Source organism: Penicillium psychrosexuale (assembly GCF_028828465.1).
Source record: "Penicillium psychrosexuale strain IBT 29551 chromosome Unknown utg000001l, whole genome shotgun sequence".
NCBI classification, from domain to species: Eukaryota; Fungi; Ascomycota; class Eurotiomycetes; order Eurotiales; family Aspergillaceae; genus Penicillium; species Penicillium psychrosexuale.
The window spans coordinates 2,464,016-2,490,230 of NW_026643186.1; the positions used below are offsets into that span (position 1 = coordinate 2,464,016).

General features: G+C 50.7%; 12 protein-coding genes across 12 annotated transcripts; 4 read left to right on the forward strand and 8 right to left on the reverse strand.

Annotated features, from left to right (window-relative positions):
- Positions 1-93: 93 nt before the first annotated feature.
- Positions 94-1,581, reverse strand: N7518_000953 (uncharacterized protein; the record flags this gene model as incomplete). Its single annotated transcript, XM_057181881.1, has 1 exon — positions 94-1,581. One exon carries the CDS (start codon positions 1,579-1,581, stop codon positions 94-96), a length of 1,488 nt encoding a protein of 495 aa, XP_057047231.1.
- Positions 1,582-2,287: 706 nt separating this feature from the next.
- Positions 2,288-3,475, reverse strand: N7518_000954 (ELL-associated factor; the record flags this gene model as incomplete). Its single annotated transcript, XM_057181882.1, has 1 exon — positions 2,288-3,475. One exon carries the CDS (start codon positions 3,473-3,475, stop codon positions 2,288-2,290), a length of 1,188 nt encoding a protein of 395 aa, XP_057047232.1.
- Positions 3,476-4,086: 611 nt separating this feature from the next.
- Positions 4,087-6,643, reverse strand: N7518_000955 (carbohydrate-binding module family 48 protein; the record flags this gene model as incomplete). The annotated part of the gene is made up of 3 exons (XM_057181883.1): positions 4,087-6,180; positions 6,385-6,517; positions 6,621-6,643. 3 exons carry the CDS (start codon positions 6,641-6,643, stop codon positions 4,087-4,089), a joined length of 2,250 nt encoding a protein of 749 aa, XP_057047233.1.
- A 1,277-nt stretch (positions 6,644-7,920) lies between these two features.
- Positions 7,921-9,174, forward strand: N7518_000956 (cyclic nucleotide-binding domain-containing protein; the record flags this gene model as incomplete). The annotated part of the gene is made up of 1 exon (XM_057181884.1): positions 7,921-9,174. The coding sequence occupies one exon, from the start codon at positions 7,921-7,923 to the stop codon at positions 9,172-9,174; it is 1,254 nt and encodes a 417-aa protein (XP_057047234.1).
- Positions 9,175-9,631: 457 nt separating this feature from the next.
- N7518_000957 (uncharacterized protein) lies at positions 9,632-10,601 on the reverse strand (the record flags this gene model as incomplete). Its single annotated transcript, XM_057181885.1, has 2 exons — positions 9,632-9,924; positions 10,040-10,601. Coding segments are annotated over 2 exons (855 nt in total), but the record flags the coding sequence as incomplete, so codon positions are not given.
- A 2,488-nt stretch (positions 10,602-13,089) lies between these two features.
- Positions 13,090-16,743, forward strand: N7518_000958 (forkhead domain protein; the record flags this gene model as incomplete). The annotated part of the gene is made up of 2 exons (XM_057181886.1): positions 13,090-15,675; positions 16,438-16,743. 2 exons carry the CDS (start codon positions 13,090-13,092, stop codon positions 16,741-16,743), a joined length of 2,892 nt encoding a protein of 963 aa, XP_057047236.1.
- Positions 16,744-17,412: 669 nt separating this feature from the next.
- On the forward strand, positions 17,413-17,729 carry N7518_000959 (uncharacterized protein; the record flags this gene model as incomplete). The annotated part of the gene is made up of 2 exons (XM_057181887.1): positions 17,413-17,561; positions 17,621-17,729. Coding segments are annotated over 2 exons (258 nt in total), but the record flags the coding sequence as incomplete, so codon positions are not given.
- Positions 17,730-17,840: 111 nt separating this feature from the next.
- N7518_000960 (uncharacterized protein) lies at positions 17,841-18,596 on the forward strand (the record flags this gene model as incomplete). Its single annotated transcript, XM_057181888.1, has 2 exons — positions 17,841-18,099; positions 18,313-18,596. 2 exons carry the CDS (start codon positions 17,841-17,843, stop codon positions 18,594-18,596), a joined length of 543 nt encoding a protein of 180 aa, XP_057047238.1.
- A 711-nt stretch (positions 18,597-19,307) lies between these two features.
- N7518_000961 (uncharacterized protein) lies at positions 19,308-20,186 on the reverse strand (the record flags this gene model as incomplete). The annotated part of the gene is made up of 1 exon (XM_057181889.1): positions 19,308-20,186. The coding sequence occupies one exon, from the start codon at positions 20,184-20,186 to the stop codon at positions 19,308-19,310; it is 879 nt and encodes a 292-aa protein (XP_057047239.1).
- Positions 20,187-21,590: 1,404 nt separating this feature from the next.
- Positions 21,591-22,562, reverse strand: N7518_000962 (uncharacterized protein; the record flags this gene model as incomplete). Its single annotated transcript, XM_057181890.1, has 3 exons — positions 21,591-21,784; positions 21,941-22,125; positions 22,243-22,562. The coding sequence occupies 3 exons, from the start codon at positions 22,560-22,562 to the stop codon at positions 21,591-21,593; spliced, it is 699 nt and encodes a 232-aa protein (XP_057047240.1).
- A 1,369-nt stretch (positions 22,563-23,931) lies between these two features.
- Positions 23,932-24,810, reverse strand: N7518_000963 (uncharacterized protein; the record flags this gene model as incomplete). Its single annotated transcript, XM_057181891.1, has 2 exons — positions 23,932-24,360; positions 24,448-24,810. 2 exons carry the CDS (start codon positions 24,808-24,810, stop codon positions 23,932-23,934), a joined length of 792 nt encoding a protein of 263 aa, XP_057047241.1.
- Positions 24,811-25,054: 244 nt separating this feature from the next.
- Positions 25,055-26,140, reverse strand: N7518_000964 (Fic family protein; the record flags this gene model as incomplete). Its single annotated transcript, XM_057181892.1, has 1 exon — positions 25,055-26,140. The coding sequence occupies one exon, from the start codon at positions 26,138-26,140 to the stop codon at positions 25,055-25,057; it is 1,086 nt and encodes a 361-aa protein (XP_057047242.1).
- Between the last annotated feature and the right edge of the window lie 75 nt (positions 26,141-26,215).

A 26,215-nucleotide genomic window follows, 5' to 3' on the forward strand; every position in this document is an offset into this window, starting at 1 on the left:
GACATAAGTACAAAGTTGGTAAACAAGCAAAAACAATGTGGATGTCAATATCCTCCCAATATCATATCCACAGGATCTGAGAAACCCAAACTCCTAGATCTCGCCTTCTTCACTCCCAGCACGATCATCATCATCATCAGCCTCGCCCTCCTCTTTCTCCTCTTGCTGGGAGTCTAGTTTACTCCGAGAATCAGCATCCACATCCGCCGTGGGCGGGGGACTATGCTGAGGAGCGGGATGCGCGACTGAAACGACATGTTGTTTTTCATGGACTTCGCCTTCTTCGACGTCGGCGCTGGACTCTTCTTTCGGAGGAGGTTTTGCGGAGGACCCCGGTGCTGGTTCCGGTTTCCCTTCGGTGACTGACAAGGATTTGAATTGAGGCGTGGCTTTTGTTTGGGATAATGCTGCCGCGGGGACGCGCGAGTTGGAGGGGGTGATGGTCCGCTGGCGCTTGGGCGATCGATCGCGGTCGCCGTTCCCGTTCCCGTTGAGGGTGAGGGTTGAAGGGGGTTTGTTTTTTGGGGAGGGTGGGTGTGGTTGTGACTGTGCCTGTGTGGTGGGGTGAGGTTCGGGTTCGGGTTCGCGCGAGCGCTTGCGGCCGTTTGAAGCCGTGTCTGAGGTGACGGTGAGGGTGGGAGGGGTGGAGATGGATTGCTGCTCGGAGGCAGATTTTGTGGGATCGGTGTCGAAGATGCGGGTTGGGTCGTTGGGTTGGGGGGTTGAGTCTGGAAGCGCGAAATCCGGGAAGCCCTTGCTGAGGCTTTGCTGGACACGCTCGTAGATCTTGACGATGAAGGTGCAAGCGCGGATGAGGTCGTCGAGGCGGACGTCGATCTGCTCCCACCAGGGCCGGCCTTCGGCGTCGTCGGGGAAGGCGACTTTGCAGTGGCGGGCTGCGGCGTACAGGGCTGCGGCGGCGATGACGCGGGGTGGGAATTGGAGACAGAGAACGGTGTAGGTGGAGTCGTTGAGGAAGGAGTAGGTAGAGTGGCGCAAAGTCCTGTTGTCGCTGACGCCTAGGAAGATGGAGTAGTCCCAGAGAATGCGGTAAGGGGACTCGACCTGTAGGTCAAAGCAGAGGTATTCAAGCATTACGCTCTCGTTCTGCAGGATCAGGTCTCGCCATTTCCAGTAATCCTTGGACTGCTCGTCGACAATCAGGTTCGGCTGCTTCATGGCGACCCGGCAGCATGCGATGACGAAGTCTTTCATGCGGCGCATGGCCTCGTCGACCTTGAACGCGACGAACAGGGCCACCGCAGCGATCACCTTCGGGTGCATCAGGTCCGACCCCATCTCCGGATATTGGCCCATCAACGAATAGCGCATGAGGAAGCGATGCATGTACACGGTGGCGGTCATTGAGGTCTGCGGGGGCATCTTCAACATCACGCTCACTTGCCAAATGAAGTCGACTGCACGGTGGCGGATGTAGTCCTCTTTCCCACGCTCGATCTTATCAATGCGCGATGGTGTGCGGTCGAATTCTTCCTCGGTGAATAGCCATTTTTGCTGCTCCGCTTCCAACACCGGGTTCGGCAGGCCGGGGATTCGTCGCTTCGGTGCTGAGGAAGCCATGGCTGTGTGGAGTGAAGACCGGAAAGAGAATAAGATCGAGGGGTTGTTCACGCAATGGCGACCGAGACAAAGCGCATCCGGCGCGCGATAAGGAACAGCTTGCGCGGGTGGTTCACAATAGTCGTTATCGTTCCAAACGTCACAGTCGTGGGCCAAAGCTAGCTCGGCGGAGCTTTCTATCGCATCGCGGATATGATAGTGCACCGCGGGAGATGTTCAGAGAATTGGAGAAGGGAATTCAGGAATAACCAATATATAAGCAATATAAACAACAGAGCGCTGCCGAGATATCGAGCACTACTAGGTAACTTAAAAAGCGGCAAAGATCTCCGTATTGACGCAGTCGACAAGGGAAGCTTTTGGTCGGAACAATGGTTTATCCGAAGGAACTATTTATCCGATGTAAGAGATGACAATGAACACTTTATAGGAGAATTACTATTTGCACACCCCTAAATTACTAGTGAATGGAAAAACAGCGATCTTTGTGTTGCCCTCCTGGATAGTGGGATGAAGCCATTGAACTTTGGTATGTCATGAGTTGGAAGATGCGAAGATGCGTAGAACAATGCACTAAATAGAACTGCGATTCTGAACTAGTGGAAAGGTCAAATTTACTACAATTACAATTGGTATCTAGTACGTTGGAATCAAAGCCCGTCCTGGCGCCACGCTGGTAGATGCAATAAACAAGAAAGCCAAACATTTACTCCTCCTCGCTGACCTCGCTCTCATCATCACTGGGGATATATTGCCTGGTCGTTGGCTGACTGTACTGGTTGTTCCTAGCCTCCTCTTCACGAGCACTTTGCTCAAAGGCGGCTTCCATCTCTGCCGCCAAAGCATCATCATCTTCCATTTCGTCCTCTTGAGCAGCCGTGTCTGTGTGCCCTGAGGAAAGTGGAGCTGTATTGCCGACCGGGGAGGGCAGACTAAACTCCCCAACGTCTTCGTCGCCATCGTCATCTGCCGGTGTATTATTCGACGAGAAGTAAGTCCGGTCCACGAGCGGACGCGGAGGTGGAGATCCCATATCAATAATGAGATCTCCATCGACAATGATATTCGAGCCAGGAGACTGCCCAGCTTGTTGTGACCCGGTGCCTACATCGGACGGCGACGAGCGCGAGTCCCCGTGCTCAGACGGGTCGGGATAAATGACCGGCTCGCTTGACTTGTATGTTTTGGCGGGTGCTTTTGCTGGCGGTCTCTTCTGTCGTAGGGGGTTTGCTTGCGTTGTGGGTCGAGGTGCGGGTCTCGGCGCGGATCTGGCAGCCGGCATTAAGGGTGTGCTGGCCCGGCTGGTGACAAGTTCCGGGGTGCTGTAGCCCGAGGGCGGCTTGTCATCCTCGCGGCGATTCTTCGGGAGGAAATGTCGGAAGTCGTAGGGATTGCTGTCGTCGGCCGGCCCCTCATCCTCGCTGGCGCTTCCTCCGTGCCGGTCTTCTACCGGGTTTGCTGGTTCGTCCTCTTCCTTTATCTGTAGTTGTTCGTATTGCTCGCGGACCTGCTTTTCCGTCTTTCCTGGTGCCGACCGTAGATTAAAGTTCAAGGTTGTCGAGACCGGCTCCAGAACAAAGACTTTCCGCTCCGGGTCGAAGATGAGTACCAGGCTTCGCTCGCCCGACGGGTCCTCGCTGCCTTTGTATGAATAGGTCAACGTTTGATCGGCGTTCGGGGCCTTATCAGTCACGGCGAGGTCATAGAGGTCGGCCGATCGGGAGTGGGTGATGACCGAACGTTGCTGTGAGGTGGCGGACTTGGATTTGTGGTTGTAGTTAACGTTGATCAGCCGGCTCGTGTTTGGGTTTCGAGCAAGCCTTTCCCCTAGCACAATTGGGTATTCGGCCTGCTTTGTCGGGTCGATCATGGCGGACAATGTGGGGGTAGCCATATTGTGCTCGCGGTGGTGTAGATACCCCCAAGACCAAGCTGGCTTGTACAATGCAGAGAAGAAGGGAGGAAAAGGGAAAGAAGATTGGAAATCCCCAAAGTCGGGGAAAGGTGGAGAAGAGCGGAATTAGGGAATGACCTTCTCCCCACTCATGACAAGGGCAATCCCAAGGGTTATACATGGAGAAGTGTACATTCGACTTTCTTAGTTCTCAGGTTCTATTCTGATTGGGTCTTTAACCTCATGTTCCATGATCCATGTCGAATCAACATGCTTATACTCCGAGTTCTGTACAACATATTACGCAAGACTTCGGTCCGATTTCGGCTCAGATATAAGTACAAGACATAAAGTACGATATAAACAATCAACACATAAAGCAAGGTACTTCGATTAGACGATAATTACTAGCCGAGTCATAAACAAAAAGCGGCTTGCAGAAATACAATGCAGTAAAACAGGGCAGGAGAGGTATCCAGAAGCAAAGAACGTAAGGCATCAGAGAAAAAGCATGCGATATCGGTCGGCTTTGACAGCCAAGACTATACCACCCAAGATGATAGAATCATAGAACGGATTTCAAGGTCGGAAATTGGACATTTCCGAGTCGTTTATTTAAGCTTCTCCTTGATCTTGTCGAAAAAGCCACTCAGGCGGTGCTTCTTCTTCTTGTCACCAATAGTAGAAGCAGCACCTTCAGTGCTGTGGGATTTTCTGCGAGACGGCGAAGCGGGCTTGGAAGAAGTAGCAGGAGACTGGGTAGATTCAACTCCAGTGGTCGAGCTGGTAGGTGCCTGAGCAGACGCAACTCCCGTCGTCACAGTGGGACCTGCGGGATCCGCAGTCGTGGCAGCCGTGGTTCCGGCAGTCGAGGTTTCGGCAGTAGAAGTAGTCTCGGGGCCAGTTGTGACAGTTGGCCCACTGGACTCGGTGGTCTTCAGCACTGAAGATGGGGTAGCAGCAGTAAAGCTGCGGTTCGCCGTAGGTGTGGAAAGCGGCGACACATCTGACGAGTCCACACCACTGGCAGTGACATGGGGCGCAATGGCCTGGGTGGCCGCAGTGATAGTAGGCGCCGGTGCACCCGCAGACTCTTCAACACGGATCTTCTTGTGCAGTTCCTTCTCGGTAGCATACTTCTCGTCAACTGCTTCTTGGTTGGCAGCCGCTTCTGGGTCCCTGAAAGCCTCGGCCATCGAGTCCTTCACCACCTGGGGGACCTCGTCAACGGGCTTATTATATCTACCCGCAGACTCTTCAACAGGGTACTTCTGCTGTAGCTCCTTTTCGGTCGCATACTTCTCAGCAAGTGCGTCCTGGTTCGTATTCGCCTCCGGGTCCTTGTGAGCCTCGGCTATCGAGTCCTTCACTGCCTGAGGGACAGGGTAGTGACCGTTGATCTGCCTGCCCGCGGAATCTTCAACGGGGAACTTCTCTTGCAGTTCCTTCTCGGTAGCAGACTTTTCATCGACTGCTTTCAGGTTTGCAGCCGCCTCGGGGTCCTTGTAACCTTCGGCCATCGAGTCCTTCACGACCTGAGGGACCTCCTCAACAGGCTGAATAAACCTTCCCGCAGACTCTTCAATAGGGAACTTCTGCTGTAGCTCCTTCTCGGTAGCATACTTCTCGGCAAGTGCCTCCTGGTTCGTAGTCGCCTCCGGGTTTGTGTGAGCCTCGGATATCGAGTCCTTCACTGCCCGAGGGATAGGGTAGTGACCGTTGGTCTGTCTACCCGCGGAGTCCTCGACAGGGAACTTCTCTTGCAGTTCCTTCTCGGTGGCATATTTCTCGTCGACTGCTTTCAGGTTTGCAGCCGCTTCTGGGTCCTTATAACCTTCGGCCATCGAGTCCTTCACAACCCGAGGAACCTCGTCAACGGGCTGAACGAACCTCCCTGCGGAGTTTTCAACGGGGTATTTCTTGTGAAGCTCGTTCTCGGTAGCGTACTTCTCGTCGACTGCTTCTTGGTACGCAGTCGCCTCAGGGTCCTTGTGAGCCTCGGCAATTGAGTCCTTCACCACCCGGGGGACCTCATCAACGGGCTTGTTGGCGTTGGCCTTGCCCTTTGACTCCAGCGGCACGCCAGCAGCGAGTTCCGCTGTGGTCGAGGTGGGGCCACTGGACTGGATGAAGTATTCCGGATCGGCCAGCGCTGCCTGCTGCGCTGGACCTCCGGTGTACGACTGAGAGGGTCCACCGATCGGAAGACTGGATTCAGGAATCATATTGTTCGTGATTGGGGGGAGAGTAAAAGGGGCAAATGCGAAAGTCTCAGGGCTGGTGTTGGTTGCTTGGTAGCCGTCAACAGGTAGAGTTTGGCCCTTGTCATATGATTCTTTGTCCAAAGTGACAGTCGAGCCAACGGTGTTGTTGTTGAATGTGCTCTGGCGAGGGACTTCCTCGCCCGGCTTCAGGGTAACGGGGTTACCATAACCTCCCGAAGCTGGAATGGGATCCACGGAAAAGGTCTGTTCGGATTCCTGTCCCGGAGTTTCTGGGAAGCTACCAGGGAGATCCCCATTGGGCTCCTTGGGAACGTTGGCAGCGAGTGCCGCGGTTGTAGAGTAAGGGGTCACGCCAGACATAGTGGGGGCGGAGTCGGAAGCCTTAATTTCTTCAGGCAGCAGCACGTTGTTGACGTTGTTATGTCCGTCTTGTTCTTCACGTGCTTTAGGGTCTGTAGTCCAAATCCCGTCGACGACAAACTTTTGAATTTTTTTGAGTCAGCGGGGAATCAGGCAATCTTAAAATGTTTGGGACTTTGGGGATTCCGGGAACTGGCGACTTTATAAATGGGGGGAAAAAGCGGCCCAGGTGACGTCATTGTAAATGCTCACCGCCATCCAATCTACGAGGGGAAGGCAAAGGCGAAAGTGTGCGAGATAAAAAAAAAAAAGAAAAGGCCATACCTTGTATTGGACTTTTTGTACAGGCAATGTAGTCACTTCCTTGACAAAGCTGTCGCCGACTCGGTCCAGTTTCACCGTCTTACCCCAATCGTCGAAAGTGCCTGTAACGAACACCTCGCTCGCATTGTAAGGCCTGCAAGTAACCGTCTCAGCATTGTACGAGGAGAAGAGATTCCGAAATGGAAATCTCCGAAATGGAAATCTCTAGAATGGGACATGCTAGAAGCGCGACTCACCAGTGAAATGTAAAGGTACCCATATTGATTCTGACACAGAACGTGAAAAGAAAATTGAAAAGATAGTTTGGGGAAGATAGTTAGGGAAAAAGGCCCAAGTAAATTATTCGAATCGGTGGGGAGTGACACAGACCAGTACCTGGCCCTGGACAGGACTTAGCGCTCTATAATTCAGACTTCGCATGCACATCGACATGGCCAATCGCCAATATAAGGGGGCTGGGGGTGAACCGTGGCTGTGGCTGGGTCTATGCGCCCGATCTAGACTTTCTCGTTTATATGACGCCATGGAGAGAGCTTTAGGTTATCAGAGAACGGAGTACTCCATACTGTCAAGGTTCCGTATTTGAAGCTATAGCTAGATGGAGGTATGCTGGATGCTTCTACAATTATTGAGCGAAGACCATGGAGATTATATGATATCCATTCTCGTTCCCCACCAGAACATGAAACGTCTGTACTTTTGACACTTTCCTTGATTTTGCGGTTCAGGTATTTTTATCCCATTCTATAAGGTGACATTTGAACACGAGTCCATGACATGTGTGACGTGGTGATACTTCCAAGGTTCCCGAAATTGCCACTTTAGTGGCGAGCATGCCATTCTAGAAGACGTGTAGAAGACGCTCAGACGGGGGCTTAAATTAAATCTTATACTACCTAGTATCCCACATCTTAGTATAGGAATGGATGTCGATCACCATTACTCCATAAATATGTACAACATGGAGTACATAGCACAGTGCGTGAAAGGTGAAGCACATCCAATGATCGACGAAGCTCAGACCAACTTTAGTGTGTACCCCTCATCTTTCCACGTCTTTCCCCTTTGTCTTCCAAACTGACTCGCTTGTTATAAGTAAAGCTGAGCTTGCTTTTAGAAGGTAATTCCGCTTTCGCTTGTTGTTGGCTTGACTTGCTTTGGCTTTCGTTTACTTTTTCTTTTTCCCTGCAATATTCCATTTTATTTTCCCGAGACAGAAAGAAAGAAAAAAGAAAAGGAGAGAAAAAAAGGAGAGAAAAAAAAGGAGAGGGACGAGGTCATGCAGTATTCCTACAATTAGACTCCAACCAATAATCCCCCACTGTCTGCCCCTCCGTTGCTTCCTACTCTCTACCTTTTCTACCTCTCCTCCTCTCCTCTACAATCTGCATTACCTACATTTTCCTCCCATTCATTCTCCCCTGTTTAATTCATTCCATTCTAATTTCCACAGATCTCATCTCTGTTTCGCCCGTCCCTCTCACTCAGCTTCAACCCCGGAGTTGCGGCCTCTCCGGCCCTCAATCCAACGCCCTCATGGCTCTGAACTCTGCTCCGGATTTGGCCCCGGCCATCAACACTAGAGTTGACGACAATTCTGCTGGCAACCAAAAAAATTCCGAGGACGACGGCTTCGAGGTGACGTCACCAACCAACCTGACCTTCCGACAGCCTAATTCGGGTGCTGCGCTGCCGAGCGCCGCTTTGTTTGGAGGTAGTGCATTCGCTGAAGGAGGATCACAAGGATTACAAGTGGGCAGATCGTTGTTCAGCCGGAGTCCCTTCCAGGATAATGCGGGGGAGGATGACGAGGAGGAGGGGGAGCTTGCCCCTCTCCCGGAACGATCCGCACAGCAAGGATTCCCTACCAACTACGCGCTTGGTCGTCGGACATCGGTCTCAGCGGAATCTTTAAACCCTACTGAAGCGGGTTCAGATAGTTGGTCGCCTCCTCACCACCCAAAGACCGAAGAGCAGGCCTCCCGACTCAAGAGCGCCGTCAGTAGCAACTTCCTTTTCTCCCACCTCGACGATGATTCATTCTCGACCGTGCTCAACGCTCTGGTGGAGAAGCCCATTCCCGCGAAGGATATCAAGGTCATCTCCCAAGGCGACGCCGGTGATTACTTCTACATCGTGGAGAAGGGAAATTTCGACGTCTATATCAACCCTTCTGGCGCCGTGCAGCCTGGCCCTGATGGCTTGGGCAACAAGGTCGCCAGCACTGGACCCGGAGGATCCTTCGGCGAGTTGGCTCTGATGTACAATGCCCCGCGTGCTGCGACAGTGATCTCCACTGAGCCACAGAGCACTTTGTGGGCTCTAGATCGCGTCACATTCCGCCGCATCTTAATGGACTCTGCATTCCAACGCCGTCGTATGTACGAGGCTTTCCTGGAGGAAGTCCCGCTGCTTTCTTCTCTGAAGCCATACGAGCGCTCGAAGATCGCCGATGCTCTAGATACTATCAAGTATCCGGCTAATTCCATCATCATCCACGAAGGCGATCCCGGAGATGCATTCTATCTTCTGGAGTCGGGCGAAGCCGAGGCTACCAAGAACGGTGTCTCCGGGCCCGTTAAGAACTATCACCGAGGTGATTACTTCGGTGAGCTTGCCTTGCTGGACGACAAGCCCCGCCAGGCGAGCATCACCACTAAAACGGATGTGAAGGTGGCACGGTTGGGCCGGGATGGATTCAAGCGGCTTCTCGGCCCTGTGGAGGGGATGATGAGAGGAGCCGAGTATGAACTGGACGGGGAGAAGTCTCCTGTTTCCAAACCAATTTGATAAGATAAAATGAAATTGAATCTGGAGGCTTTCCGGGAATTAGACCCATTGGCGAGGTCCAGCTCTCATCTGTCACCCTGCTATCCAATAACTGATGATCTCACTCTTTGTTTCATTCTCATTGTTTCCTCCCATCTCCTTTCCCCAGCAAACTTTCCACTCTTTACGACTATTTAACTTGTATCTACAACTGTCTCTTTCATGCGTGCTGTGACAGGGACCTACTGTCGTCCTTGTTCATATTGTCCTTTTGCTACCGTGTTATCCAGTCGATTGCACCCAATATTAAGTATGATCCAGCAGAATGACTAGAACTGTTTAATTCCCTAACTGAAATTCCCATGCAATGCTATATACCAAACACCAAGGATTCGAGATCGCGTAGGACCTGCCCACTACGATTCTACCACACCTAACAAATACTACACCTCTACAACCTCGCCACTCCAAAATGCAATCACCTAGGAACAACCAAATCACTCCTCAAAACCCACTTCTCCCCACCAGTAACCTCAGCCCCCTCATGAATCATACAATGATCACCATGTCGATGCAACAGCGCCATCCCAACCTCTGGCGCAACAGCTATCGGCTCCGGATGACGGTTCGCGCGCGTCGGCTCCGGGTAGAAGATCGTTTCACCGCCTGTACAGGACGTCAGGTAGATCAGGAGGGTCCAGGTCGTGCGCGCGGGTGTTGCTTTTGAGCGTGAGTTCGGTGGGGGGAGGGTTATGTTGTTGGCGTCGTCGTCTGCGATGGGGTTAATTAACGAGTGTTGTGTAATTTTCGCTTGCTTGGATGTATGTATGTGTATGGTTCCATAATGGAATTCGCAGGACGAAAAACGAACGAAGAAAGAGCTTACAATGTTGTCCGAAAAACTGTCCTGCAGAGTATCGATAAATGCGAATATTAGGATTCAACCCCAACGGCTCCCCGCCCCAGAGTTGTCGCGCGCGTTCAGCAAGACCGAGAGCAGGCGAGTGACTACCGTCATCTTCGTCGGACTCGTCTTCGTCAAATCGCGTCGTGACAAGCTCTTTCAGCGCCGTCGTGCTCCACAACATCTCCGCGAACCGCGCATCGTCGATCTGGAACCGGTCGTTGACGCGCAATGCCTCGTCTTTCTTGGGCGCGCCCGGTGTTGTGGTTAGTGGTAGCGAGGCGAGGAATGAGGTGTAGGTTTTGCAGAGGGTGCCTGGGAGGAAATTGCGGATTAGGTAGATTTGGTCCGGGAGGACGGGGGTCAGGGTTAGATCGGTGGCCGGGAGGAGTGGGCGGAGGGGTGGCCAGTTTGGGGTTGTGGTTTTGGTTTTTGGTTGGGGGGTTTGGGTCGGGCTTTTTGGATTTTGATTTTGGGGCCATTTGGGTCTTTGTGAGGTGGAGGTGGAGGAGGTGGAGGTATGGAAAGAGGTAGATGTAAAGGGTCTGATTGGCTTTTTTTTTATCGCGAAAATATGATCTTTGATTGAGTGTCTACGGAGTATTACAATCAAACCCACTGTCACGTGGTGGCTAGCCTGGTTTCTGGGGATCCTCGGGGATCCTCTCTCCCCCCCGGGGTCAGGACCCACCCACTTGTGATGAGCTGCCAGCCTGTTCTTGTCCCCCAGGACCCAGAAGCTAGAACCCGGACGTGAATAGTACCTTTGTCAACCCTGGTTGCGCCAATAGGAACTATTCATTCGGATTTTGACCTCACTGAAATCAAATACACTCCTTCCATGATCAAAAGCCGGTGTGCCTACAAACAAAGCTGCTGTTGGAGCTGCTAGCAGTGACTCAGATATTATGGCCGACAGTGACAGCATATGGGCTGTGTATCAAACGTTGGATCGTAACATAACTCCCAATTGTAAACCTAGAGGATCATTCTTGGGTTTCAGAAAAACCGGATCAGGAATAGATTGAAGCTACGAGGACGACCGGATACTTAATGACCACGTTAACGATGAAAAACCAGCATTTAGGGACTAATACACCTTTGCCCAGGGGTTAGATTACTATCTAAGGTCGTTCCTTCCCAGATGGGTAGGATTTTGTATACCCCGAGTTTCTCCTCTCCTCTCTTTCCTTTCTCTTCTTGTACTTAATAATCTCGTTCCAATGCACTCTTTTGCTACAAAGATCTGGCAGGTAACACTCACTCCTGCTTCGACGTAAAGCTAGTGAAGTGATTGTAAGCTAACTGTTAAGACGGGAGTCTTTTATATAATCTAGTATAAAACTCCAGTTACAAAGAGTTTTAAAAGTCCAGGAGTCGGAATAGGCTAGTTAGGAAAATTTGTATCTATAGACCTCTATCTACCGATAGTATCAGATTGGATGTCGGAAAGGATTATAGAATAGAAAAGCTAGTTAGTTAGTTAGAGAAGCTATGTGATTACGTATCATTTTGGGTCTTGGATCTGAGCCAATAATGATCCCCTTAGGCTGCGGCTATGCTTGGCAAGGTCTGCGGCTAACCTTAATTCTAGACACTCTTTCTATAGCGAACCCACCAATTATTCAGGGGTAAAATACTGTCATGACAATGCTGCAACGGTTTCCAGCATTCAAAAGTGGAAGAAGGGGAGGTGGGGTGTTGTCAGAAGGGTGATATCACATTCTATTTTTATCCCACCCTCCGGCCCTAACTCATGATTCTCCTAGACCAACTACAACATAGATCGACAAGAGATTCTCAAAACACATATTCTTCTGAACGTCGCTCGTTTTGACGAGCCCGATGGTCTGTCATCTCATGTCACTCCAAACGTAACTTCAAACCTACGGGGCAGTGGTGGATAAATCTTCGTGTGATGTTTCTTGTAGTTAAGTTACTCTTTGCGGCTAGTTTTATATGGAGCTCTTAGTTAACCATCGATTTAGACTTCTAGTTATTCGACTTTCGCACCCTGACAATCTCGCAAGCACTATCGATTCGCCGTGTCCTCTGACGGGAGAAATCAACAGCCAAGCCCTACAGAGCATGGATGTCGGTGCCGATTCTATAACCGGGTTCTACCTGTGACCATATCATATGATTGAATCACAGGATCTCAAATGCGCTTTCAACCCATCAAAATGTGGTTGGCGTCATATCAGAGGGACACAATGAGAGTCGTGACAACCATTCAGCGGCTAAGGTTTCTGCCAACTCTCTCAGCCTCAGCCAGGCCGGTCCTTATGCTACTCCTCGTTTAGATTCGCCAAGCACGTCAATGCCATCAGCAAAAGAGCGAAGCAGAAGAAACACTGAGTTTTCTACCATTTTTTGCCAAGTTTGTCGCAGACACCTTACCCCGTGTCAAGTAATACTCCGCTTCCCCAGAATGTGTAGTACTATACATCGTACACCCTTGCATATACGGACTTGATACAAGATAGAAATTGCATTTGCCTAAAGTACCTATTACGACTAGCACGGTTTCCCCTCATCTCAACGTGGAGGGTCAACTCCACCCTAGAGAAAAGACTGAGGAAATGTGAGATTATAGGAGTAAAATGAGGTCAATTGCATAGAATCATATATTGCTACATTCATTATATAGTTCTAGGCTCTTTTGATCAACAAAATCGGTGAGGAACCACCTGCGGGCAGTCCATATAGGTGGATCAATTCGGAGAGAATATGGATTTAGGCGGGGCGGGAAAGAAAATTTGTCCCGGAAGAGGATCATCGGCGCTTTTTCTCTCCATCCCTCCAACCGTAAACCTTTCCAGATTCATACTTGTTGGTGAATTCTGCAAGTCAAATCGCCATATCGAGAGCCGAAGAAAAATAACGAAAAAAGGAAAAAAAAACATGGCTCTGCGGTGACTACGGCCATCTGCAGCCACCAACTCGGCCATCGCTCACCGCCCGGTTCCAAGTTGAGAACTTCCCTTCTTATAGGAACTTCATTCCTCTCCCTTCCTCAGCAACAGCCTGTCATGTCGTCGCAGACCATGACTGCGCCAGCCGTGGGCCATCGACCGCCTGACCCAGGCCCCGATAGCCCCCTATACGACTATGGCTGCTCACCAGACACCACACCCCCTTCCAATCCTCGAGACGACTCCGCAATCCGCGCCATGCAGAATAATTCTGCCCCGTCAACTCCCAACGGAATGCCCGCCCCGGACGTCGCAATTAAAACCGAATGCTCGGACAGCCACGACTTTTCAGCTGCGCAACATCAACAAGATGTAAATACGCAAAGCGCCGCAAGTGCGCTCCTCGCACAGCTCCTCGGCAACCAATCAGCCGCAAACTCCACTACCATGGTACAACCTGCAAAACAGGAGGAGCACCAGGATACTCACATAGATACCAAGATGGACGACTCAATCTCCCAGCCATTCGACATGGCTGCCCAGAACCCCACGCCCATCGACCCGAGCTTGCACCGAGACACAACCTCGATATCCCGTGAGATTCAGGACTTGCTGAATGGGAAAGCTTTAGGTGACGAGCAGGGAAATTCCGCGCACCAGGATATGAACCATACAGAATATAACTCAACCGATGCCATGGAGACCTTGTCCGACCCCATGAACCCGAAATTGAACCCCGAGCAGCCCTCGCTCCTTCCACCCTTGGATTTTTCCGCGGCCCCCAAAAATGCGTTTGAAGCCCTCCACCAAAACGAGATGCTCACAGCCGCCTTTCTTTCGCAAAATGCCGACCTGTCAGCCCTGGGATATCAAGATATGGCGGCCTCAATCGCTGGATCGGAACCTAAGATTCAAGCATTTGCCAAATTGGAGTTCGATGATGGGCATTTTTACGTCAATACCTACTCATTTATCCTAGGACGAGACGTGCGCGCTGCCCGCGCCGCCCACCACCGAGAGTTCCAGTACCGGCAGGCCGTGCGAAGCACTCGGGCGAAGAGTTCAAGTGGAGGAAATACATCCCACACCCCGAACCGTATGAAGCGGGAGGAAAGCGCTGCTATGATGGGCAGTGTCGTCAGTGATCGGGGAGGTATCATGGGCTTTGATCCAGATGTACCTCCGCATCTTCCGAACAATATGAACATGAGCCGACGATCCTCAAGATCCTCTTTTGACGAAGCTGTTATACCATTACATGCAAACCCGGCTCAGCTACAATCGACAACCGACTACAATGCGCTCGCAATGCAATCTTTGCAAGATGGAAACGGAGACGCAAAGCCCGTTGATGCGCTGGCTTTGCTCCCATCCCCTGATTCTTGTCCCACCATCCCAATTCACCCCCCAACGACCGTTGACGGCAGTGCCGCAGGCCATCGAGGGATTTCTCGGAGGCATGTCCGGATCTCATACAACTTTGATCGGAATTTGTTCGAAATGGAAGTAATGGGACGTAACGGAGCATTCATTGGGGCTGATTGGCTATCGCCGGGGCAAGTTCGCCCGTTACACAGCGGTGATTATATCCAAATTGGAGGCGTGCGCATCCGATTTTTGCTACCAGACGTCCCAATTGGTGAAACTGGAGCGGACCGGATGGAAGAAAAATTGGCAGAAAAGGAAGAAGAGGAGGAAGAGCAAGATGCTCGGGCTTCGATTGAAGTGGATGACGAAGACGATGAGTCTGACAGACTTGGAAGCGATAGCGGCGAGAGCAGAGAACCTTCAAAGAAGATCATCCTGAAGACCAGGGATTCCAAATCGTCCCAAGCGATGGATTCTATCGAGAATGGGGATAACGATTCACAGCCGACACGCCGGCGGGGACCAGGACGCCCTCCTAAAGATGGGATTATGTCCAAGCGCGAGCGAGCTGAGCTTGCCCGGGAGCAGAAAAATGCTGCCAAGCGCGAGGCCAACGGAGGTATCACACCACCTCCACCTAAAGTGCCCAAGGCTGGAAAGACAGTTGCCAAAGAATCTGTCGTTCCCGAGTCACCAAAACCATCCGAGAAGCGGAAGTACACCAAGAGAAAGAAGCCGGATGGCACACCAATGGAGTCTCCTCTTCCCTCAACGGAAGGCAAGGTGTCTGTAGAGCCCGCGCAAGAATATGTCAAACCCCCACCGATCAAAAAGCGCAAACCATCACGGTCACCATCTCCCAATTATCCTCCAGAGTCTGCTTACAATACTGAGGATCTGGCAAAGCCCCCATACAATTATGCCGTTCTCATATTTGATGCTCTGACGGAAGCCGGCACGCCAATGACCTTGAAGCAGATCTACCGTGCGCTGAAACTGAAGTATCCGTACTTCCGCTTCAAGTGTGAGACTGAGGGTTGGACATCCAGTGTACGGCACAATCTGAACGGCAACGGTCATTTGTTCATGCACGCAGAGCGCGATGGCAAGGGTTGGTCATGGCAGCTTATTCCAGGCGCGTCGGTTGAGAAGGAAAAGAAACGACGCCCTTCGCCGCCGCCTCAGGTGTCCCATCCTCCTGCGCCTACTCCGCAGCAGTACATGCCTCAGGCGTCCTACTCTTATGCACCACAGGGCCCACCACCGGTGCCAAATCCGCCACAGCATTTCCAATTCCCTTCCATACCGCCTGCTCCTTTCCCGGCATCTGTGAATGTAGGAGGACCTCCACCACGATCCAGTCCCTACCCACCTGCATTGAAGGCCCCTGCTCCTAAACCAACCGCTCCTCCTGCTGCGCCGGTTCAAGCTACTGCTCCTGCTCCGCCCCCGCCCCAGGCTGCTGCACCGGCACCGGCACCGGCACAAGCACCCCCACCGGCGCCTACACCTGCCCCTGTCTCTGCTCCTATTCCACCACCAGCACCAACACCTACTCCGGCTCCTATACCCGTGTCTGCACCCGCACCCGCACCCGCACCGATACCCGCACCTACGCAGGCACCAGCACCAGCACCAGTATCGGCGGCACCGGTACCGGCACCAGCACCAGCTATCAATCCAGCTGCATCCTTCCCCATCCCCAGTCAGCTCCGTAACAACCTCCCAGCTGCATTCGCAGCGACCATCCCTTCAACCTACACTTCGCCCTACGCATCCGCCCCCGCTCCGCAAGGCGGCCAGCAGCAACAGTTGCAAACCCCACGGCCTCCTCATGGACCACCTCAGCATCATTCCCCTTATTCACAGCAAAAGCCGCCATCCTCTCAACCTCCTCACAATAACCCGCAGCCTCGGGCCTACCTTCCATCTGGCGGGGTGCAGTTCCAACACCATCAGCATCCGCACCCGCATCAACAACCGGCTCCACCCCAGTCACAGCCTATGTCGCATCCTCCTCAGCAGCAACATCCGCTACCTCACCACCAGCACCAGCCGCAGCACCAGCATCAGCATCCACACCAACACCAACACCAGCATCATCCGCCTCCAGGCCTCCCGGCCCATCCTCACCATCAACAGCAACACCCTGCTCAGCAAACACCAGGGCCACCAGAGTCATCCTCATTCATTGACCGAGCGAATAAGGCAATCGATGACTTTGAAGCTGTTCTCATGGAAGACTACGAGGACAAAAACTACATCCGGGAAGTTCTCCGGAGTGCGCGCGCACGCGTGTTGGGCGATGCGCCAGAGAGCTCATTCCCAGGCGGCGAGCCAAAAGACGAAGCTGTTATCATGGACGTGCTGCGCAATTTGGTCGGAAGCCTGAAAGACGAGTGAATGGCTGCCGACGAGAAATATTTACATATTTGGTGGAGGGAATGGCTTCCTCCTTGATGACTTATCGAGTATACGAGTCCTACGGTTTTGCTTTTTCTGTTTTCTTCTTCCCCATTCAATTTATCTTTTCGAATTGTTGTTTTGCGACATTCTGGATTCTTTGAATCTTAATGATATCCCTCTGTTTTTGCTGACAGGCGTTTCCTTGCGCCTCTATTTTTGTCGTACTTTGTCTTCTTCTCCCTGTTCCTTATTTGGGCTCTTCATAGCCTACTGTTTTGGAGATTCAGAAGGATCTCTCCCATCTTGTGGAACGATCCCGACTTGCTTTTTTCTTTTGTTTTGATCCTGGCCTGACCCGGGCGCCTGATATAAAAGCGTAAAAGCTCAGCATGATAGAAATACCATTTGCATTGACCGGACTGAACACTTGTTTCCATTTCTATCAGTGGTTGGTGTCTATATCCAAGGTTATACATAGGTTCTGGAATAGGCTTAGCTTAGGACATTCATGCCAAAACAGATAGATCTCTCTTGGAGCTCTCCTTCCGCCTCTCGATACTGACGAATATTGATTTTGTTTTTCTGTTTGCACGGGAGTTATGGAACTTACATGTATTAATCAGGGCTGATCAGGCTTTTTTTTTTACCATGGTGATACTACAATAGTCACGGGATATTAACCTTCCTGTATCATTCCTTGCAATCTACGTACTCGAAGCCGTCAAGGCGAGAGCGAAGACTATCTCGACCAGCTTCTTCAATAACGGCTGGGATATCAACATGCCAATGAGTAGAATGGACCCGCCTATTCTTGCGTGAGACAACCTATTCTCTTTTAAAAGCTTACAGCCGAATAACATTTATTTCGTTCTAGCAATGCGCTCGAGGACCCGGAGATGACAACATGGCTGCTCGATCATGGCGCAGATCCTAATACGCGCTGTGACATCGATAATACCCCGCTCTCCTATGCTGCCAGATAAGCCGCTTTGCCAACCATTGATCTTCTCCTACGTCGTGGTGGTGATGTTAGAATAGGCCAGCTTGTGCATAATGCGATCTATCGAGAGTCTGACAGCCTTAAAGTCGTCGAAATGCTCGTTGATCGGGGTGCTTCTTTTAATGCCCTTATGTATGAAGACCATCAATATTTGAGGAATATGTTTCCTTTTATGAGGGAAACTCCTTTACACACGGCTGTGGCTCTTAAGAGAGGTGATGTTATTCGGTATCTGATTCACAAAGGTGCGAGTGTGGATATCGAGGATTGTAGGGGTCAAACAGTCATGCAGTCTGCAGATGAGGATACCAGAAGGGTGATTATACAAGAGATTCAGAACTACGGAGTACTTGGTTAGTGATACAGACCTTGAATACAAAAACATATTTGCCTAGCAATAAGGGGTATCAATCAATCAATCAATCAATCAAAGTTCAATTAACCTGTTGCAGTCTAACTAGTTGCGTATGACTATGCAGGCGCTTCATCCAACTGAAGCAAGAACTCGAAGCCAAACGCCGAGCGGGATCTCTCCCAGAGTATACAGATAGATGCTAATTGTAAAGAGTGGAATCAGCCCATTCCCGTACCCCGTAGTCCCATAAATCCAGACCCATCCGAACCCATACATAAGAAATATCCGTATAATGATTGTCGTGGGGTGCACCCCCTACTACCGGTCTCACTTTCTCTCACTTCTCTCTCTGTAAACCCTCCCCTGCCTCAGTTTCAATTGATAGTAACGTTGTCCTGGCCAGTTGATTGGCATGTTGGTCGACTCTGGCTGAGTTTCTCGTTCCACAGCATCATTTATCGTCATTGGCTAATACCCATCGTCTTCCACACCTAGATCCATTGCCGCGAGGCCTCTCGGTTCGTCATCGTCATCCTCCTCGATCCTAACGTGTTAAAACTGCTGGAGGAGACCTGTTCGGTGTATAAAGTTGACCACGTAGCGGGTAGCCTGCGGGTTCGACACGATCTTATCGTAATCTATCTCGTTGATCCCAATACCCCACAATTGCTCCCACAATTTCGTGCGCGGCATAATATACCGTGGACACTGTATCAGGATATGCTTTGGTGTTTATGAGCCCTCATCACAATTACACCGGTCAGTCTCGGCTGCCTTTATCTTAAATAAGAAGTGTCGAAGTCCGATCCGCATTGTACGCATCTGAATCAAGATCGCACATTATGGCTTCGACAGTCCTTCATATAAACGAAGGGTCTTCTTATTTAGCGCCTGTACTAAGCGCTTTATCGGAGCGGAGGTTGTCTCCTGCTCCCACTGCTTCTCCCATCGCTCTCTGATTCGTTGGCGGACCTCTCTCTTAGCAGCTGCAGCGAGGCGGATTATTGGATTATCCGTCCCAGTCGCAACTCCCATCCCCGTACCAAGAAGCGCTGCGCTTTTTGCTTCTCCGTCAGCAAATTCATTGCCGTCCATACCAATGTGTACAGGGATCCACCTGATAGTGACTTTGGTTGGTTGGTTTTGCGTCTGGATGGCCTGTATGTGAGTATAGATTGCAGTCAGTATGTACTGGCCAGATGGTCGCTATGGGTTTTGAACTGCCTGAATGGCAGCTTGGCTGTCGGAGAAAATGATCACTTCTCGAGCCGTCGGTTGTCTGTTATTAAGATTTGAGTCTATACCCTCCTTGGTTTTGGCAAGTGCTATCTCAATGCCGCTGAGCTCGGCAGCGTACACTGTGGACTGAGAGTCCGTTCCAAGGTAACGTCTCTGCGACGTTATCTCCGGGTAATATCTGGCCGTTAATGCGCCAATATACCCTGTAAACCCGCTTCTGTCTGTAAAAATCATGCTGGTACGACCGTGGTCATCGCAAGTAACATCTTCGTAAATACTATTGTAGGTTTCCAATGCTACTTCCTGATTCTCAATAAAGCAAGGGATTAGGGCTTCCCATAGTGCAAGAACAAATACCCGTTTTTCCTCCCATTTTTCGCTCAATTGTAGGCGTAATGGTTTCTTCCACGCGATCGCTTCAGTCAGGGACCATCCACCGAGACTCCTTTGCGATGCTTTCCTGGTTTTCGTTGCTTTGACAATCTGTGGGCAGGCCCATTGCGGGCCGGTAAGGATTCGTATGGCTGTCTCTTCGACGATTTGCTGCAGTCGTAGTTTAATTGGGATAATAAATAGTTCTATATCTAGTGCTGCCCCTGCCGTTCCCCAGAAGGCACCGCTAATCAGGATTGCCGCACATTTTTGGATTTTTATGAGTTCGTTTGTGAGCTTGTCGAGACCTGGTGTCGCTCTTACAGCTGGGCAGTACCACGCAGACAGTCCCCATAGCATCTGTGGAATAATGACTGCCTGGTATACCTTCCGCATTGCGATCAATGATAACCCCCAAGTGGAACCTGAGATTCCGCGGAGTGCTTCCAGACTACTAGCTCCCTTTACAAGCATTTTCTTGCAGTGTGTCGTGAAATTGAGGTGCTTATCGAGCTATATACCGAGGTATTTGGCTGTATCGGTTGGTTTAAGGATTGTTGGTATTAGATCCCCTGGGATAATCACCGGCATGCCGTCATGTCCTGATGGATCATCTGGAACCTCCCAGATGTTAGCGTTTCGGGGAGGCGTTTCGCTGGTGGTATTAGTAGTGGATTTTGGATTGTTGAAATGGATCAACTCAAATTTATCAGGTGCGAACTTGGCGGCATGTTTCCTCGCCTAAGTACTCGCTCTCTGTAGTGCCTTCTCTAGCAATTTGATGTTTTCTTCATAGCTATTTAACACTGCTAGAATATATACATCGTCGACCCATCCATATACCTCGCTCTCCCCGTAGTGCAGCCCCTATAGTATACAGGCGCGAACTAGTGGTACATTGAAGAGTAGGAATAGGATCGGTAAGATTGGTGAACCCTGTGGGATGCCGGTTAGTGTAGGAAATTCTTCGCTTAGGTGGCCGTTAGGTAGCTTGATCCGCGTACTCCTGCCGGTAAGGAACGACTGTACCCACAGAGTAAGTGCACTGAGTCCTATTTGTTATATATTAAATAGTAGCCTCTCGTGGGAGACTATATCATACGCTCCAGCGACATCTAAGAGTAATATACTCACTATCTTACCTTCCCCCCAGGCCTGGTGGACTCGCCCAAGGATCAACTGGATTGTATGGTCGATAGATACCCCTTTCCTTCCCCCTAGGTATATATCCGGAAGTAGGTTATATTCCTCTACCAGCCATGCAATTCGGGTTGTAACGATTGCTTCGAGGACCTTACCGAGTGTATTTAGCAATGCAACTGGCCGGTACAACTTCGGAATTCGGTAGTCTCGTGGACCCGCCTTTCATAGTGTCACTGTGACAGAGGTTTGGAAGTGCTGGGGGTTGTAGCCGCTCTAGATATAGGCGTCAAAGATCTTAGTAAGGAGTGATACAAATCACTTCTCTGATCGTGAGCCTAGCTCTGCAAGGACTCGCCACAGTTTGTTCGGCAGTGTGTTGTATCCAGGTACTTTGTCGGGTGGCGCCTTCTTAATTGTAGCTCTTACTTCGGTATCGCTTACCGGTAGAAGCTGGTACTGCTCTCAGTAGCTGGCGTGGTTGTATTATATATCGGAGAGATCTGCTTCCGGTGGCTGCGGGAAGAATACCTTACGGAGTAGATTTACCTTATCTTCGTCCGTCTCTGTAACCCCTCCTTCCGCTGTCTTTAGTACTGGCATAGTACTCCCCTGCTGCTAGCCCCGATTTCTGGCCCATTTAGCCACTCTCTACAAACCCTAGGGGCCTTGGTCTACGGCTTCTTCAATAAAGTTCCTAAAGCCACGCCGGAGAGCGGCTTTGATTACCTTCCCCTTCTAATTCCTGGCCAGTCTGTACGTCTCCCAGTCCTCCTTACTATGTATCGCGAGATACTGACGAAACATATGGCGGGAGTGCTTGACAGCCTCTCCACATTCCTTGGTCCACGATAGATTAGCGTAGGGGCTTGACCTAGCCCATAGTGTCGATTCGTGAATACCTCGTCGTACAATGTCGATCAGGTGGTCAACTGCGTCGTCGATTTATCGGGGTGTTGTTAATGGTAGTGGCATTGGGAGGTTGTCAGCCACGAACACATCGAATTTCTCAGTATCTATAGCCTTCTAAAGCCTTCGTCTCTGCGCCTCCGCCGGCTTTATAGGTATATCTATGTCGATCAGTATACGGATCGGCAGGTGATCTAAATCTGTATGACACTCTAGGGCCAGCTTGCACACCACTAATCTCTTAGTAAGATCCGGCGTACCGAAGAATAGATCAATCGTTATCTGCTTCCCGTTCTGGTCCCTCATGATCGCACCAGGTTCCAGCCACAGATCGAGGTCTGCTTCGTCACAGAGCTCAATTAGCCTATCAGAATCTGCATCTTATATGGCCTCGATGCCTCCCTAGGCGGGGTGGTAGAGATTGAAATCGCCGGCAATCATCAGATGCTTCCGGCTGCGTTATCTTTGGTTGTCGCATAACAAGTCGTTGAGAAGGTTCACTGTGCCGGTGGTACCACACTCGTTATATATATTGAAGAAGCAGATCTCACCAAGGCCGGCTTGGAGTCTCACTTCCTGACAAAATTCACTGTGTGCATAGTACATCCACCCTGCCAGTTTCTTAGAGATATAAATACACACCCTTACTCTCCCCCCTATCTCTGTGCTAGACGGAAAGAGCAATTCGTACATCTGTTTTAATAGATGGTATATCGTGTCATTGTATGGGTTTTCCCATGGTTCTTGCACTGTAATGATATCTGCCTTGGAGACCTCTGTCTTTGCTAGGAAATCCGCCATAACGACATCTCTTGACCGGTGCGTGTTATATTAGATGATGGTGAAAGGTGTATTATTCATTGACAACTGGTGTGTCGGCATGCTTCTTAGTGAATTGGCGGGTTCTTCTCTCCTCCTGGATATCTATCCTGCTAGTGAATTTCACTGATAGGGCCGACATTGTAAGGTTGACCTGATCGTTAAGGGTGCGCTTGTTCTTGCCCCGGGGGCCTGGTGTATGTACGGTAGTCCCCTTCGCTGTGAAGATGGTGTTTTCCTTGCCTATGGCCTTTGGCCTGCCGGCGGCTCTCTGCTTACTTATTGACATACGTCTGTTCCCGCTGGTACAGGATAAAACTAACAGCTGGGATTCGCTGGCCGATGCCACCGGTACTGACGATAACGGTGTATCTGGCATTGCCACTTCTTAGTCCTCGAGGACATATGTGTTGTCCCTTGCTCGCTTCTGCGCTTTGTCCGCATTTGTATCTAGTACTGACCTAAATAGGCCTTTGCTCCTGGTTGTTGTTAATGGCGTCGATGCCCGGCTAGGTGCTTTTCGCCTTAGGGGCTCTGAGTGTGTCACCGGTACATAGATCGACCTTTAGAGTCCCTTCGGCAGTCGTATCGACTGGCAGATCGATTCCCCAATTGCGCCTGCCTAGGTAGTGCTTACTGCGAAGCCGAGCATCGTAGTGTCTTCCCCCTAGACCTCCTCCTAGGCCTCCCCCTAGGCCTCCTCTCGGGGCCCCTAAGCCTCCTGCATTTCGGTATCACCCGACGATACTAGTTCTTCGTTACTCGCCGCTTAGGTAGAGCTTGGTGTTTCATTTAATACCTGTGAGGCGGTTTATACTCTATCTCTAGAGCTCTCCTATATAGAGCTTTGTGTGGTAGAAGTCCTAGAGCCGCTACCCCCTGGACTTCTGGATATAGTGGCAGCCGGCGTCCCCTACCTGGTCTCCCTGATTGAGAGGTATGCCGGCACCCGGTGGTACCGCTCTCTCGCCTGTGCAAGAGCCTGCACCCTCTCAATCTCTCTGATGAAGTCGGGGCACCGCTTCGACCATCCGTTATGTACACCCCTGCAATTAGCGCACTTACGTTCACTGAGAGTTGCATCCTTTTTACACTGGCAGTCTCGAGAATGATGCTTCTCAGCGCAAAAGACACATTTCGTTTCGTTAGAACAGGTATTTCCTATATGGCCATATTTTTGGCAGTTGTGGCATTGGCGTATACGCGCAGCCCGGTCGTATAAGACCATAGTAAGTACCTCCGAGTCCCAGAGTGTTCCAGTATCAATGGCTTTGTTCACAGTGTGCGGTGAGGTGAATTCCACGATCATTAAACCTAACTTTTTGCCCTCCGGAAGGACTAGCCACAAGATCTAGGTGATCTCTGCATTGTCTCCCCAGTAGAACAAGTTCTTAGTAAGCAGCTGCTTAATAATACCCTGCTTCCGGTCTCTAAGCCCTGCAGCTGAATTGATTCCGAGCGACTGTACATTGACGTCGTGGATAACAACCCCCCAGCTCGGCAGGCGCACTTCCGATCCCTTCCACAAATGCTTTACCCAGCAAGCACAGTAGCATCGCATTATCTCCGCCTCCTTCGCAGTACGGAGGCTAAGCGAGATATCCCCCGATTTCAATTGTCTCGCCGCGACAAACTTAGCCGATACCACCGTCACCCCGTGCGTAGCCTTTGCTCCCTTTACACGCGCTTTTTCGGCAAGCTTTGTAATCTTGGCTGGCGTTCGGGTACGGAACAGTTTAATGCCGTTGGAATCACCCAGTTTGACAATGATCTGACGGTCCTAGAGGAGATCGGAAGGCGATGCGGGGTTAGTTGACGCGGAGCCATGGCTGGACAAAAAGTGCGTCGGCGGCAGGGCATTTTTGACAGCGTCGACGTACGAACGAATCCGATTCGATCCACTGGCATTGCCATTGGCATTGACATTCGAAGAAGCTATCCTCACCGCATGGATATCTTGTTTAATCTGGCTGGTCTCCTGGCGCAGCTGTTCAAATTGCTGCTTCCAGTCCTGGCCGATTGGGTTCTTAATCAGGTCTGCAGTGAGCTCCTGAATCGATTTGAGGTATTCCAATACTGGTTTCGGGACTTTGACAGAGTTGTTACTGCTGATATGATTCAGCAACTGGCGCACGTCGTAATTGGCATCCAATATGCGCTCGTTGGTGTTGGTTGCAGAGTTTTCGCGGGCCCCTGAAAGGGGCGGCCACTGGCTTCCTGGCGCCACCATAATTGCCACCAATATGAAATTGGTATCAAAAGATGGAGCCGGAAGTTATAATTAACTTGCAATTAAAATGGAGGCTGTAGCCCTTGGCGTTGTGGTGCAATTTCAAAAATGAGGTTCGCGCAAAGATATGTGAAGTGCAATAAGGGGTATCCATACACTCCATCCATCGATGCCCAGGAAAACCTCCATAGAAATACAAAATCCATTTTAACCCCGGAAATCAGACTCAAGACACTTCACAAACTCACAAAAGCATAGTAACCAGATTTTGCATACTCTCCTTGACATGCTCCAGAACAAGACTCCCTAGCTCCTTGTGCATTACCGGTTTCTCATCTTCATCAAGATCTCCATACAGATCTTCAAGTGCACCTCCGTTACTGGCGATCTCCATGTAAACAGTGCGTTCCTCTTCTGTCCCACCGATGCACGCAAGAAAGCTGCCAAGCTTGAGGAGCATAGAGTTCAAGATCAAACGACACATACGTCCATTTCCGTCGATGAAAGGATGGATATTAACGAAGATGTGGGTGTATTTTGAGGCCATGCTGATAGGGTCGAGTGTGCCTTTAGCAATAGCTTCTTTGACGTCAGACTGGAGGTCGCGGACCATTCCCTTCATTTTGAATGGCACGATGCTGTGGTGCGGGAATGGATGTAGGCCGGCGGAGACTTCATCCGTACGATAGACACCACTGTATTCCTCCCAGGGAGTGGTTTCAGCGTCAACTTTGTACGTTAAGATCTTATGAGTCTGGAGAATGATCTCTTCGCTGAGATCTTGGTCGTGTATGCAGAGTTGACCGATGATGTAGGAGGCAGCCCTAGCGTGTTGCGCAATTTCACGGTAACTGCGCAAGGCAGGGGAGATGTCTGCTAGCAGTTTGTTGTATGGGATCTGGAACTCTTCCTTCATTTCTTCGATCTCTTCTGGTCCTTCCACTGCCTTTCCGAGGAAGATTGCCGTACACAGCCCAAATGTGCTGTCGGAATCGCCTCCGGCGCGCTCGATCATGTTGGATCCGTACACCATACTAGCAAGGCAATGTAGGATATGGTTTTCGAACTTGGTCTCTTGGGCGGGTGTGAGTTGGTGTAGGATGGTGGAGAGTTGGTTGCTGAGGGTGAGAACCTCGGGAAAGACGACACCAGGGTCAAACTCGTTTGCACCGATTTTATAGTGGTAGGCTTCATCCATGGCAACTTTCAACTCAGGGGCTTGAATGCCGTATAGACTGCGTGGGGAGACAGTCCCATAGCCAACGCGGAAGGTTGACTGCATGTATTGGCGTAAGGACTTGGCGAGGCTTGGATTGGTCAGAGAAGACATTTTGCTTTCAATAAATCGAAGTGAGTACTGGAAAATAAAGAGATGAGATGGTTAAAGGAAAAGAAGTGAAGAAGG